Below are 12093 nucleotides of genomic sequence, written 5' to 3' on the forward strand. Positions count from 1 at the left end.
GAAAGGAAAGTATAATTTATATGTACAACCAATAAACCTGATACAGAAGAGGGGATTGGGACAGACCAGGAGTGGGTGTGAAGAGAGACTGGGAAAGGGGAGCAAGAAAGTGAAGGGGCAGTGAAGAAGTGGGGGGTTTGCCATGCAAACTACCACTCTCTCCAGCCCCTCCTGGGGAGGAGAGCATGTCCATGGCTCCCCAGCCTGTTCCCCACTATTCTGGTCCCAAAGGCAAGGTAGTCCCCTGACTAGGCACCCTGCCTGACCCATTCAAATTTAGCTCGTATCCAGGCCTGATTCAGGGAGGGTACAAGTCCTCCAAGAACCTGAGCCCCAGAGCTGGGGGCTCCCCCATGTCTGGTCTGTTATATTTTCTTCCACCCTTTCTAGGTTACCTGGATCCCTAGGACAGATTGGGGAGCTCCTCTTTGGCTTGAGGGAGTATCGCCCAACCATTATTCTCTTTGTAGGGGTGGTCCTTGGACCCCTAGAGAGGGGAAAGATTCCCAACACAAGATGCCAATACACAGGAGGGTAACTGAGCCAGTGAATGGCACTTTTATTCTGAGGCTGAACAGCAATTGACTCCCTCGTTAACTGCTTCACCCTCCGTTAAGGGAGGGGAAAGAAACATGCAGCCACCCCTCCTCTTCCCTTCTTCCCTCCCGGGGCTCATTGTCTCCCCTCTCTAAAGTCCCCCTTTTCTTCAAAGCTCTTTTCCCCAACAAAGTTCCTAAAGGCCAGGCAAGGCTAATTCCCCACTTCTGCAGGAGATGGAGCTTATATTGCAGGAATAAAGACTGGGGAGGCTCCACCTCTTTCCTCCCCACAACCATTATTGGGAACCAAGTGGTGTACGCTTGGCGGTGAGGGGTACAGGTATTTGGAAGACCCTGCTAGCCATCTCCCACACAAACCTCTTCTCACCAGCACAGTCTTCAAAGTGAAGTGGGAGAGGTGCTCAGGAGTGCACAAAAACAAGGGGCCCTTTTTGAGAGGAGTTGTAGAGAGGGGCAAAGGGGCCTCTAGCCCAGTGGTTGCCCAGGGGGTGGGGAAGGTGGACTGGCAGCAGGCCCCAGAGCCTGAGCTGGGGGTCGGCCACGGGCACGGGGCCTGGGTGAAGGGTAGGCCTGGGATCCGGTCAGTCGTCTATACAGATCACCTCCCCGGCTCGGGGCTCCTTCCGATCCAGCCCGTCTGACACCAGTGCCCCCACCATTTCCTTCTCCTTCTTCACCAGCACCGGAGGGCCGTTGGTGGCGGCTGTTTGGGAAGGGGTAAGGAAGGGTCAATCCCTACTTCACTCCCAAACACCACTTCGTGACAATAGCATTTTCTTACTTCTAGGTCACCTCATGGCACTTCCGGTTTTTCAGGGTAGGAGTGGGAAAACAAGGGTGGACCCCTCTCCCTAAGACTTCCCCTTGTGCCGCATTATGGAACACACGTTCCAACTCTCACTACACACTGCCCTCTTAGGATTGTATGTTCTTTTTCCTTGAAGTAACCCAGACGGAGGAGGCTTGGGTAAGAGGTACCAAGCCACAGACCACTGAAACCCTGGATGAGGTTTTTCGCGATGGGAATGGAAGGGATGGGAAAGAAGAATAAAACCCGGATTAACTCCATTCCATGAGACACTGGATACTTCCAAGGAAATGAGATGACTGGAATTGTAAAAGAGTAGCTGAACAGGGATGAAGCTTGGAAGAGGAGAGGTAGGCGAAAGGAAATCACCAGCTAACCTGTGATGAAGGACCCTGCAGGCATCTGGCTGTAATTGGCGCCTGCGGCGGCCAGGGCCCCTACGGGTGCGGCGCTGAAGGCCGCCCCGTACCCTGGAGGTGTAGCATACGGACCCGGGGGAAAGGCCTAGAAGAAAGAGCAAGTACATGTTAGAGAGTCCATTGTCTTTGAGAGGAAAATAGGCTTTAGGGGAAACAGGTCAAACTCCAGGGAGACTCAAGGGTGATGAGTGTGTCTGAGCAAGTTGTTTTCCATATTGTATAGAATTCTGATGGAAATGTTTACATAAATGTGCAGGAGAACCAACAGGGAAAACTGGAGTTAGGGAGAAAGAGGGTTACCGGTGTGGGGTGAGGCTCTGTGCCCTTGCTGGCCAGCCGGCTGAGGATGCTGCGCTCGGACATCTGAAGGCGGGCTGCGATGGGGGGTATTCGGGACAACGTGGCTGGCAGGCGGGTCACATCCGCCTTCATGTCGCTCAGCAACTCCTCCAGCTGGTTCAGAACTGGGGCCCGGGCCACGGAGAAAGAAAGGCAAGAGAAAGACAAGGAAAAGGAGAGATGGAGCCAGGAAAAGAGTCAGAGGACAGATATAGTCAGAGAAAAAGAGAGGGCACAGACGTCAAAGAACCAGAGACCAAGAAAATGAAAGAAACAAAAAGAGAGTAACTCGGGAAAAAGAAAAAATGTCAGGCAAAGAGGCAAAAAGACCAGATTACCAGAGGACAGATGGAGAGAGAAAAAATGAAAGGGGTATATGGAAAAAAGGAAAATAGGGGAAGACATTGGAAGACATGGGGCAGGGAGTTGTCAGAACATCCCACACTGCAAGAGTGAGGTTGTGGGGCTGGGGATGATGGGGAGGAAATAGGAGGCATGGGAGGTGGTAAGTGGTCCAGACATTTAAGGAATCAAGTTTTAATATGTAAGGGGGGGTGGTTAGAGGGTCAGCATTATAGATTCAAGGAATTAGAACAGGAATCAAATCACTATTTCAAATAGGATTAGATAGAGGGCTTTAGAATTTAATCAATTATCATCAAGGTAAGAGGGTTTAGGAAGGAGGGTTGAAGGTCAAAGGGAAGTTTCCTGGGGTAGGGTCAGAGGGTGGGATGGTGACAGTTTTTGCCTCATGAGGTGTGAATAACATGACTTGTGGAATGGGGGAAGGAGTTTTGTGGACTATGCACAGGCCGAGGCCCTGGAGAGGGTGCTATTAACAGTATGGCAAATGTGTGGATCAGCAAAGAAGTTCCACCCTGTGGAGGGAACGTAGCACAGTCTCACGGAGTTTGGGGGGGAGACAGGTCCCTCTTTTAGCACTGATGTGAATGTTTTTAGGCATGGAGGAGAGTTGGCTTGCACAAATCCTAGAGACTAAAAACCAAGGGTGTGGCCAGGTGGATCAGGGTGAGGTTAGAGGTCAGAGGGGGATGGTTCAGAGGGTAAAGGGGTCAGAGGGGTGGGAAGGTTTTGAGGGGTGCGGGGTGAAGACTTACGCAGCGTTGTGGGCCCTCCCCCGCGCGGGGCCGCCGCGGCCCTTACCCTTGTGCAGGACGGCGTTGGCCGGCTTGTTCCCCGCCAGCGACTCCTTGGAGAGGTGCTGGTGGCTCTCGGCCAGGCACTCAGCCTCGGCGAAGCGGGCGTGGAGGGCCATGGCGGGGTGCGCCGGCTCCTGTGATAGGTTTAGGTAGGCTGCCCGCCGAAGCTGCTCCTCAATCACCAGCGCCTGCTCCAGGAGCTGAGGGCATGGGGAGGGGATGAGCACACGGATCTGCCAGTGCCAGCAGTACCGGAGACCCACACTGTGCTCACTCTGGCCCACAGTACCCCAAGCATCGACTAACTGTGACCCCAGTATTGACCCTGATCCAGACCACAGTCCCAGACACAAAGTTACACTCTGGCTCTGGTCTTAGCTTCAAGCATCACCACCACCCTCAACATGTTAACCTTCTCTACAGTCCAACCAGTCCCACCTCTGACCCAAGCCCCTCTTCATTACTGTTCCTTTTCTCTCTGATCCCCACCTTGAATCTCCGGGCCAGGAACTTATTTTTCATCTCCAGAAAGTTCCCCTTATTGGCTTCAGTTTTAAATGGCTCATTGATAATAGCAAACTGAGCATCATTCTGGATGTCCTGCCACCGTGCGTAGCCATGGCTGCCAATGAAAGAAGGGGACCATCAAGGAATTTAACGGGGCTGAGGCGGGCTGGCCGGATGTCCCCAAAGTGTGGCATGATCCACCCTTCCCTAGGTATGTGGACTCATCCTCTTTGTAGGTCCCCTCTCTCCAGGTTCTGAGAGCATTTGTTTTCTAGAATTGGTATCAAAGGATACAGGACAATCCCAGCCAGAAGCCAATAGTCATGTCTTCGGTGCCAGATCTCATTGAGTTTCCCCGAGGAAATAGCTGCCCGTTCCTCATTTTGCCACAATGTGTGAAGCTCTGCAAAGACAATGAAGACAGATGAGGCACTGAGAGATTGCAACCCACGGCCAGCCCAACAGGCAGCTGTAGATGAAGGAACTGGACAGAGGAAGAGGGCTGAGGGCTCTTCAGGAGCTGAGGGCTCTTCAGGAGGAACTGGTAAAGTTTAGGCTACAGGTTAAGAATATAGTTACCAACAAGGCTCAAGTTAGGATTAAGAATAAAGGCAGGATTAAAGACATCTTAGAGTTAGTATACTTAAGGAGGGATGAGGACAAGGATGAGAGCATGCACCATTCCACTGGCAGTTACTTGGAAATAAAGAGAGCAAGAAGCCTCAGGCAAAGTGAGAAACCCCACAAGGATGGGTTAATTCCAGTGAGAAGGTGGCAGAGAGAACCCCCCACCTGTGAAGCCACCATCCGCGATATTGAACATGAACCGTGGCTTTTCTGCCTTCTCCTCACGTCGCCCGTTGGGCCGTGGCTCATCTCGAGGAGGCCCAGACCGAAGCTCCCGGTCCCCTTTTCCATCTTCTGCTAGGACAGACAGGGCAGAACTCACACACCCCAGGACAGTCTCTGCCCAGGTCCCAAGACTACTTCATGTACCGTACTAGCCCTTGGAGCAGCTCCCCACCCAGGACCCAGGCATTTGGGTCCCCAGACTCCATCCCCTGATTCCCCCAGAAACCCAGGTATCCAGTCCTTCCACCCATTACCTCTCTTGCCCAAATCCCCTGTTTCCCCCTCCGGCCTCTCCCTGTGTTCCTGTCCATCCAACGGCTTCTCCTCCCCCCTCTCTCCTGGTGTCGACTCTGTGGCTGTGGGAGGGGGTAACGGACAGGAAGGAAGGATGTCACCCTCATCTCCTGACCTCAAAAGAGGGAAGCCCCAAATCCTACGCCCCTCATCACCCCTAAGGCCATGCACCCACCTGACTTCTCTCTGTCCCCCCGGTACCCAGGCTCAGGCTCCATCTCTCCAGGTACCCCTGCCACCTCGTCCTCCAGAGGAATCTTCCTTGGCTCCAGCCGCTCCCTAAGCGATGGGGCTGGGCTAGGCACATCAGCCTGGAGGAGGACAATGGAATCAGGATGAAATGGAGGGCTTCCAGGCACCTGGCCTCCAACCCTCCTCTACTGCTTTCTCTCTGGGGGAGCCAGGTAAACACACACCTCGGTCTCCATCCTCTCCCCAACTTTACTATTCTTCTCTGGCTTCTCGTCCAGGTTTTCTGCTTCATCCTTGTCAAGAGGTGTCCTTACACCATCTCCTTTCTCGCTTGGAGCTGGAGTAGCTGCAGGGGGAAAGTAGTGTGAACATGGCAGGAACCCCACCCACCCTGACTTATCCCTCTGTGTGTGCCAGACTGGCCCCATTTCCCTTGCTCCTGCCATCCCAACCCAATTACCAGGTTTAGAAGTGCAAGGACTGTTGGTAGCAGAAGCTTCGGGGGTGGTGGGAGACGTTTTGGTAGGCGAGGAAGCTCTGGAGGAGCGCTTCGAGTCGGCACTGGGGTCAGGCATCAGCTCAGGCATTGACCAGCGCCCATTGATGTGCTCAAACTCCTGCACCTGAGCAAGACAGGACAGTTGTAGGGACAGGGATCAGCTCCAGATCCTGTACACACACAGGAAGCTCCAGTTTCCTGTCTCATCTCACACCGACTGGAGTCCAGAACTGAGGCACACAATGCAAAGGAGAGACAGGGCCTAGGTGGCTAGCTTAACTTGGGGTGAGGGGAAGACTGATACCTTCTTCTTGACGAGAGACATGACTCCAATGCGGGTCAGCACTTGCTGGCGACTCAGACCTTCCCGAGGGACCCCATCAGCAAAGGTTTCAGAGCCGTCTGCCCCGGGCTCACACAGATGGCGCATGAACAAAGACACATAGGCTCTAAGGAGCATGGGGTGGGGAGGTGGGTTTGGGGAGCATGAGGACACGGGCAATGAGCAGGCACAGGGATAGCTGAATCCCTGAGCCCTAAACTCTACAGATGCCTCCCCAAGGCCTCTGAATATCACCATTATCAGCCCTCCAAATCGTTAACTGCCCCATCTGCCTCTCCCGTTTTTCCCGTTGTCTTTCTTGACCTTGGTACTTTGTTCTAGGCCCCATCAGTCAGCTTTTCATCCTTTCCACTAACTCCCCTGCCAAGTTACCATGGCCAGGAAAATGTGAGGCGAGGACAGTAGAAGTGAGGCTCCTGTCTTAACCACCTCTCTGATGGGGGAGGATGCCTGGCCTCTCTGCTCTAGGCTCGTCTGAGGGGAGGTGGAGTAGGCTGAACCCACGTCCCAGGAAACCGAGCCAGGAAATGTTGCATGGCAGGGAGCGTGGTCATCAGTTGAGTAAGGTCACATCATATGGTGGCCAAGTGGAAGAAAGTAACAGCCAGACCTCTTACCCTTTCATTCAACTCAGCCCTGTATCACCCACACTCACTTGAACTCCTTCTCAGTCTTGCCCCTCAGATCCCGCACCAGCCACTGCGTGGTGAAGGCATCCTGTGGTGGCATGCCCCAGCGCATCACAGCATTGAGGAAAGCCTTCCGTTGACGCGTGTTGAATCCCAGCACCTGAGGATGGGGCATGAGGGAGTGAGCCAGGACAGTCCAGGGGTTTCATTTTTTTTGTCTTTTCTCCCCTCAGTGACTCTGCCTCAACCTCCACACCCCAGCCTTCACTCTTTCTTCTCATATCTCCCGGGGGCCTGGCCCAGTCCTCACCTCAATGTTGCCCCCAACTCGAGCCAACAATGGAGGCAGTGGCTTATCCTTTTCATTCCGGAGTTGCCTCTTAGACTGTCGACGCCCTGAGTGACATGGGGGTTAACCCTGGTTAGTAGGTCCGCCCCCTCCTCACTCCTCAGCATCCCATTCTCCAAAGATACAGAAAAAGGGAAGCCTGTGTCATGTCTGAGGTACTTCTAATTCCCTTCCAGGCACTTTCATAACCACAAACCCAGTAGACCTGAGAGAAGCCAGTCGTATTAAAAAATCAGTAGCACATATTTGATGTGCAAGCTTACTGATGGAAATGTAAAGTGTGACCTTTCTTGATCTTTCATCTATGCATCTGAGTCTGCATGGTTATTACTCCAAGTTATAACAGTGGAGAAATTATGGAATTTCTTCCATTTTGTTTATCTGCAATCTTTAGTTTTTCTTTAAAAAAAGCATTTAATTTTGTAAAAACAATGGGCTTAAAGCACACCAGGAAATGAAATGGGAAAAGCTGGGGTAGAAAGTCAGGAAAACAGATGTCACCTTCAGGACGTTCATCAAAATCTTCATCTTCCTCCTCTGATCCCACGGAGTATTCTGACTGGTTATCTGCACAGGGAAAGAGCTCAGTGGTCAGGAATGGCTCCCTGAATAAGCCCATGCTGGGACCCTTTCCATCTGGATGCCTCCCTTCAGAGACCTCTGTACCTTCACTCTAGCCTTGATCCTCCTGGGGATGTTGGGTGACTGCCCACAGTTTGACTTTTGGGCCACACATTCTGAGCCATGTCTACTCACCACTCACGTTGCCTCTGGGTGCCCCTTACACCTGCATATCTCACTCTAAGCAAGGACCCATGGGTGTCCACATGAGCCCTCAAAAACCATCAGATACATTAGACCTTGTGTAAACCCCTGGCCCCCAGGGTTGCTCCTATGGATCCTTCCTCCTCTCTTTCCCCTTTAGCAGAAAGGCCCTGACCTCTAGTCCTCTTTCCCTCTAAGTGCCGCCAGCCTCCAGGACCTTCCTCAGTGCTCTTCCCTTCTTGGTTCCTACGTCAGAGGCAGTCCTCACCTTGGTCCTCCTGAGCAGCATCATTGTAGTTAACTTGCTTACGAACCCGCTTGCCCTTGCCAAGATTCCGGGCTAGGTCTTCCTGCTGTTGCTCATAGTGATGCCTCAGCAGCTTCTCCCAGTAGTCAGGATCCACATTCTCCTCCTGCTTGATGATCTCTCGTTCAATCTCCTCAATCTGAAGGACAGCAGAATAGATGCTGGTGGAACCCAGTCCTTCTACCACAACAAAATCCTACTCTCCTGCCTCCAAGATCTCAACTCTAAATTTTCTGGACGTGGCACATTTTCCTTATCCCTTACGTGCAATATGCTTCTTTTCCTTGTTACTTTTCTCTTTTCTCTCTGCATCCCTCTGGCCCTGATTTAGAAGGTAGCCTTCTGTGTTTATCAGTACTTTCTGTGCTAAGTTTTCTCCAAAGTCTGGTTTCACCCATTAGACCAAGAAGTTGATTAAGATCCTATGCTGGGCATGATGGTAAAAAACTGATCAGATAAAAAAGTAAGAGCAAAGAAGAATCCTTATACTTAGAGGTCCAGTGAAGCACTGCCCTTCAAAGATGGCTCAGAATAAGACAGTACCTGGCCCCAAGCTTCTCACCTTATCTTCCTCCCGCACCACGTACTGTGCCACCTTGAAAGAGCTGAGATACTCATTCATGTTCTGCACATCAGTGTCCTCAGTTGCATCCTGGTTCCGGTCCAACAGCCGAGCAATGGCCTCATTGTCATAGTGAATCACGCTGCTGTCTTCCTCCTTATTCTCCCCTGATGGAGACCAGGAACAAGAGGGGACTTAGAGTTCTTAAAAAAACCTTGAGTAGAACTTTAGAGAGGTCGGAGAAAAAGCCTTCTACTCTGCTTCCTTTTCATGGGTACTCCAGGAAGGCTCTTTCTCTAAGAGTCTATGTAGAAATTTGTTGGTATTGTTTTCAACCCTACATGCTGGGAGAGAGGAAAGAGGCCAACCTTCCTCCATGCACTGCACAAAAGAGTTTTTCTTCAGGGATTTCAGAAATGAGGTGTTCTTTCAGGGAGATGAGAAAAGGTTCTTACCCTCATTTTCATCCTTAAACAGCTCTTCAGTGCCAAATTTGAGGATGTCATCCAGTTCCTGCTTGGACATGGAGCCTGCCTTGGAGCCTAGCCCAGGCCGCACCACCAGATGTGTCAACATCATTTTTCTCTTGGCCACTTGTGTGATTCGCTCTTCCACTGATGCACGAGTTACAAACCGGTAAATCATCACTTTGTTGGCCTGGCCAATCCGATGAGCCCGGCTGAAGGCCTGTAGTGCAGGGAGGGGGCAATTGGGGATGGGCCTGGGGAGTGGCAAGGGAAATGCTGCCCACGTGCTTGGGAAAGGAGGCTGGCATGTTAAGAGTCTTCTACCTCCCAAGAGGTTTATTTCCAACCCCAGAACATGACACCCTCTGCTGCAAATGCAGGTCTCCTTGCTAAATGGTACAGGAGCTCTAGAAGGCGAGTTCCCACCTGGATGTCATTATGGGGGTTCCAGTCAGAATCAAAGATGATGACAGTGTCAGCAGTGGCCAGATTTATGCCCAGGCCCCCAGCTCGGGTAGACAGGAGGAAGCAAAATTGTTGGGCCCCAGGAGCTAGGAAGTGAGAGTTAGATCAGTAACAGAACCCAGCAGTTCTGTTCACCTGCTCTTAGATGTTCCCTGACTACATATAACTCTGCCTCCAACTCAAAAGCCCAGGTAGCTAATATCCTCCCAGGCTTGCCCCTCCCATCCCACAGACCAAGGCACAGTTTTCTCAGGCCTCCCACACCCAAGTGCAACCAAGGCATCTCTCTGCTCTCACCATTGAACCGATCAATGGCCTCCTGCCTCAGGGCACCAGTGATGCCACCATCAATGCGCTCATACTTGTAGCCTTCGTAGTCTAAAAAGTCCTCTAGCAAGTCTAACATTTTGGTCATCTAAAGCAAGAAAAAAAAAAAAGAAGTCTGGAATGACGAGGCAGTGGGATAAGCAGTTTGTTCTGACTATCCCTTTATTCTACCACAACCCCAATCCTTACATTTGTACCCCTGACCTGTCATGTGCCCCCTTGGTGCTGCTTCCACCACCCCTGGCTCCTCCTCATTCCACATTCTTGTCTCACTCTCCTCAGTTAAGATAATTTCTTCTAGTGCAGAGGTTCTCTGAGACCCAGGGGAAAGTCTCAGGAAAATCTATGAGCCCCTTGAAAGTCTGTACAAATTATCTAACCATACGTGCAGTTTTCTGGACAGTGGAGTTTTATCAGATTTCCAGTTGGTCTGTGCCCTCCTCTCCTCCCCTACGCAATAAGGTTAAGAAATAGTACCATGTCCCAGAGACCTCCTTGAGAAAATAGATGGCTCACCTTCTCCTTTCTCCCCATTTGGCTTAAAAGAAACTGGACTACAACTTCCAACACCCTTAATTAGGAACAGGATCAGAGGCCACATGTACTTAGCTATACCAGAAACTCTTTAAGTGTGCAATCTCTGAACCTCACACCATGGCAGCCCCAAAAATGAGATAAGGGATGAGTTGGATGCTAAGAGCTGTGGGATGAGTCACCTGCGAGAAGATGAGCACTCTGTGTCCTTGCTCCTTCAGCTTCCGCAGCATCTTCTGCAGCAGCATGAGCTTCCCAGATGCCTTAATAAGTGCCCCACCCTCATAAGCCCCACTGGGGAGTTTTGGGGACTCCTGAAGGGAGGAGAAAAAAGGAAGAGAGGGTCAGGAAATATGCCCCCATAGTCTCATTGTACCTAGCAAGCTGTGCCCAATTCAGCCTCTACACCTTTTTAAATTCCCTGGCCTTGTCCACTCCAGTGCCAGCCCTGTGCTCAACTCCCCCCATTTTCAGAGAGCCAGGCATTTAATCAGTTCCCAGCGCCTGTATCTACCATAGCAGCCACAGGAAAGAGGTATGGATGGTTGCAGCACTTCTTAAGATCCATCATGATGTTAAGCAGTGACACTTGGTTCCCACCGCCTCGTGAATTCAAGGCCTCAAAATTTCGAGTCAGGATGTATTTGTAGTATTTCCTTAAGGTCAGAGTAGGGGCACAGAAGAGACATAATTAAGGAATCAGTTTTGATGTTGCACTTGGTCATCACCTCTTGGAAAGCTGCCACCAAATTCCCAACCCCTCCTGTAGCCTGTCTTGCATCTCACTTCTGCATGGGGCTCAGCTCCACTCGAACAATGAGCTCTGTCTTGGCTGGCATGTTCTTAAAGACATCAGCCTTGAGCCTCCGCAGCATATGTGGTCCCAGCAAGTCATGTAGTTTTTTAATCTGGTCTTCTTTGGATATGTCAGCAAACTCCTCCAGGAAGCCCTCCAGGTTGCTAATAGCCAGGAGATAAGGAAATTAACAGGCTTGTAGGTTCTTTGCCCCTGAACCTCAGGCTCTTGGTCTACTTCAGATGAATCTTTGGCCCACTTATCTTCTCAGCCCCTCCACTTTGGATCTCTGTAGACCACCCCAGTGAGCCACTTACTTAAACCTCTCTGGGGTGAGAAAGTTCAGCAGATGGAAGAGCTCCTCCAGATTATTCTGCAATGGAGTTCCTGTCAGCAGCAATTTATGATCAATCTTGTAGCCATTGAGGACCCTGAAAAACTAGAAAATGGTGCAAAGAAAGGCAGAAGAAAGGGCCCATCAGTGGCAAGTGGTTTGCCCACAGTATCAACCTTTTCCAGCCTTCAGCTCCCATTCCTTCAACATCAGAGACCCCCAAATCCCTAGTTCTCTCCCTCTTACAGCCTGGACTTCTTCCTAGGGGTTCCCAGGCATCCTGCCTCTAGGACTGCAGAAAGTCCCCACTTTATTTTTTAGAACTAGGGCAAGTAGGAGTCCACAGCCTCAAGATTCTGAGGTCTGGGCATCTCACTCACCTTGGACTGATTGTTCTTGAGCCGATGGGCCTCATCCACCACGAGGCAGGCCCAGCAGATGGAGCCAAGTGCTGCCTGATCAATGGTGATCAGCTCATATGATGTCAGGAGAACATGGAACTTCACCTGTGCCTCCCTCTGCCAACACAACCATTGTCCATTTGGCTGCCACCTGACACCCAAGCACCTTAGACTTACACCAGTA

The 12093-nt window shown here is 51.3% G+C and overlaps 1 protein-coding gene and 1 non-coding gene across 16 annotated transcripts in view; both read right to left on the reverse strand.

Moving 5' to 3' along the window:
- CHD3 (chromodomain helicase DNA binding protein 3) overlaps nucleotides 1-12093 on the reverse strand; it is a 24817-nt gene continuing 12724 nt past the window's right edge. For 5 of the 15 annotated variants that reach the window (XM_037027085.2, XM_037027088.2, XM_037027086.2 and 2 more), the window contains exons 16-40: nucleotides 11889-12026; nucleotides 11492-11613; nucleotides 11165-11338; nucleotides 10893-11034; nucleotides 10561-10692; nucleotides 9815-9932; nucleotides 9479-9603; nucleotides 9041-9272; nucleotides 8586-8752; nucleotides 7985-8162; nucleotides 7453-7518; nucleotides 6913-6998; nucleotides 6629-6762; nucleotides 5935-6079; nucleotides 5592-5754; nucleotides 5356-5477; nucleotides 5115-5250; nucleotides 4900-5001; nucleotides 4586-4717; nucleotides 4088-4196; nucleotides 3776-3908; nucleotides 3245-3486; nucleotides 2088-2251; nucleotides 1746-1872; nucleotides 1-1263 (exon numbers count right to left, since the gene is read on the reverse strand). In XM_037027085.2, the coding sequence (XP_036882980.2) occupies nucleotides 1026-1263; nucleotides 1746-1872; nucleotides 2088-2251; nucleotides 3245-3486; nucleotides 3776-3908; nucleotides 4088-4196; nucleotides 4586-4717; nucleotides 4900-5001; nucleotides 5115-5250; nucleotides 5356-5477; nucleotides 5592-5754; nucleotides 5935-6079; nucleotides 6629-6762; nucleotides 6913-6998; nucleotides 7453-7518; nucleotides 7985-8162; nucleotides 8586-8752; nucleotides 9041-9272; nucleotides 9479-9603; nucleotides 9815-9932; nucleotides 10561-10692; nucleotides 10893-11034; nucleotides 11165-11338; nucleotides 11492-11613; nucleotides 11889-12026 (3627 nt within the window). In that variant the 3' untranslated portion in view covers nucleotides 1-1025. The remainder of the gene's footprint in view (nucleotides 1264-1745; nucleotides 1873-2087; nucleotides 2252-3244; nucleotides 3487-3775; nucleotides 3909-4087; nucleotides 4197-4585; nucleotides 4718-4899; nucleotides 5002-5114; nucleotides 5251-5355; nucleotides 5478-5591; nucleotides 5755-5934; nucleotides 6080-6628; nucleotides 6763-6912; nucleotides 6999-7452; nucleotides 7519-7984; nucleotides 8163-8585; nucleotides 8753-9040; nucleotides 9273-9478; nucleotides 9604-9814; nucleotides 9933-10560; nucleotides 10693-10892; nucleotides 11035-11164; nucleotides 11339-11491; nucleotides 11614-11888; nucleotides 12027-12093) is intronic. The other 10 variants (XM_073234863.1, XM_037027094.2, XM_037027090.2 and 7 more) reach the window with 6 other exon arrangements.
- On the reverse strand, nucleotides 6357-6496 carry LOC118974088 (small Cajal body-specific RNA 21). The gene has a single exon (XR_005063668.1).

Source organism: Manis javanica, chromosome 4 (genome assembly GCF_040802235.1).
Source record: "Manis javanica isolate MJ-LG chromosome 4, MJ_LKY, whole genome shotgun sequence".
In the NCBI taxonomy this organism is placed as follows: Eukaryota; Metazoa; Chordata; class Mammalia; order Pholidota; family Manidae; genus Manis; species Manis javanica.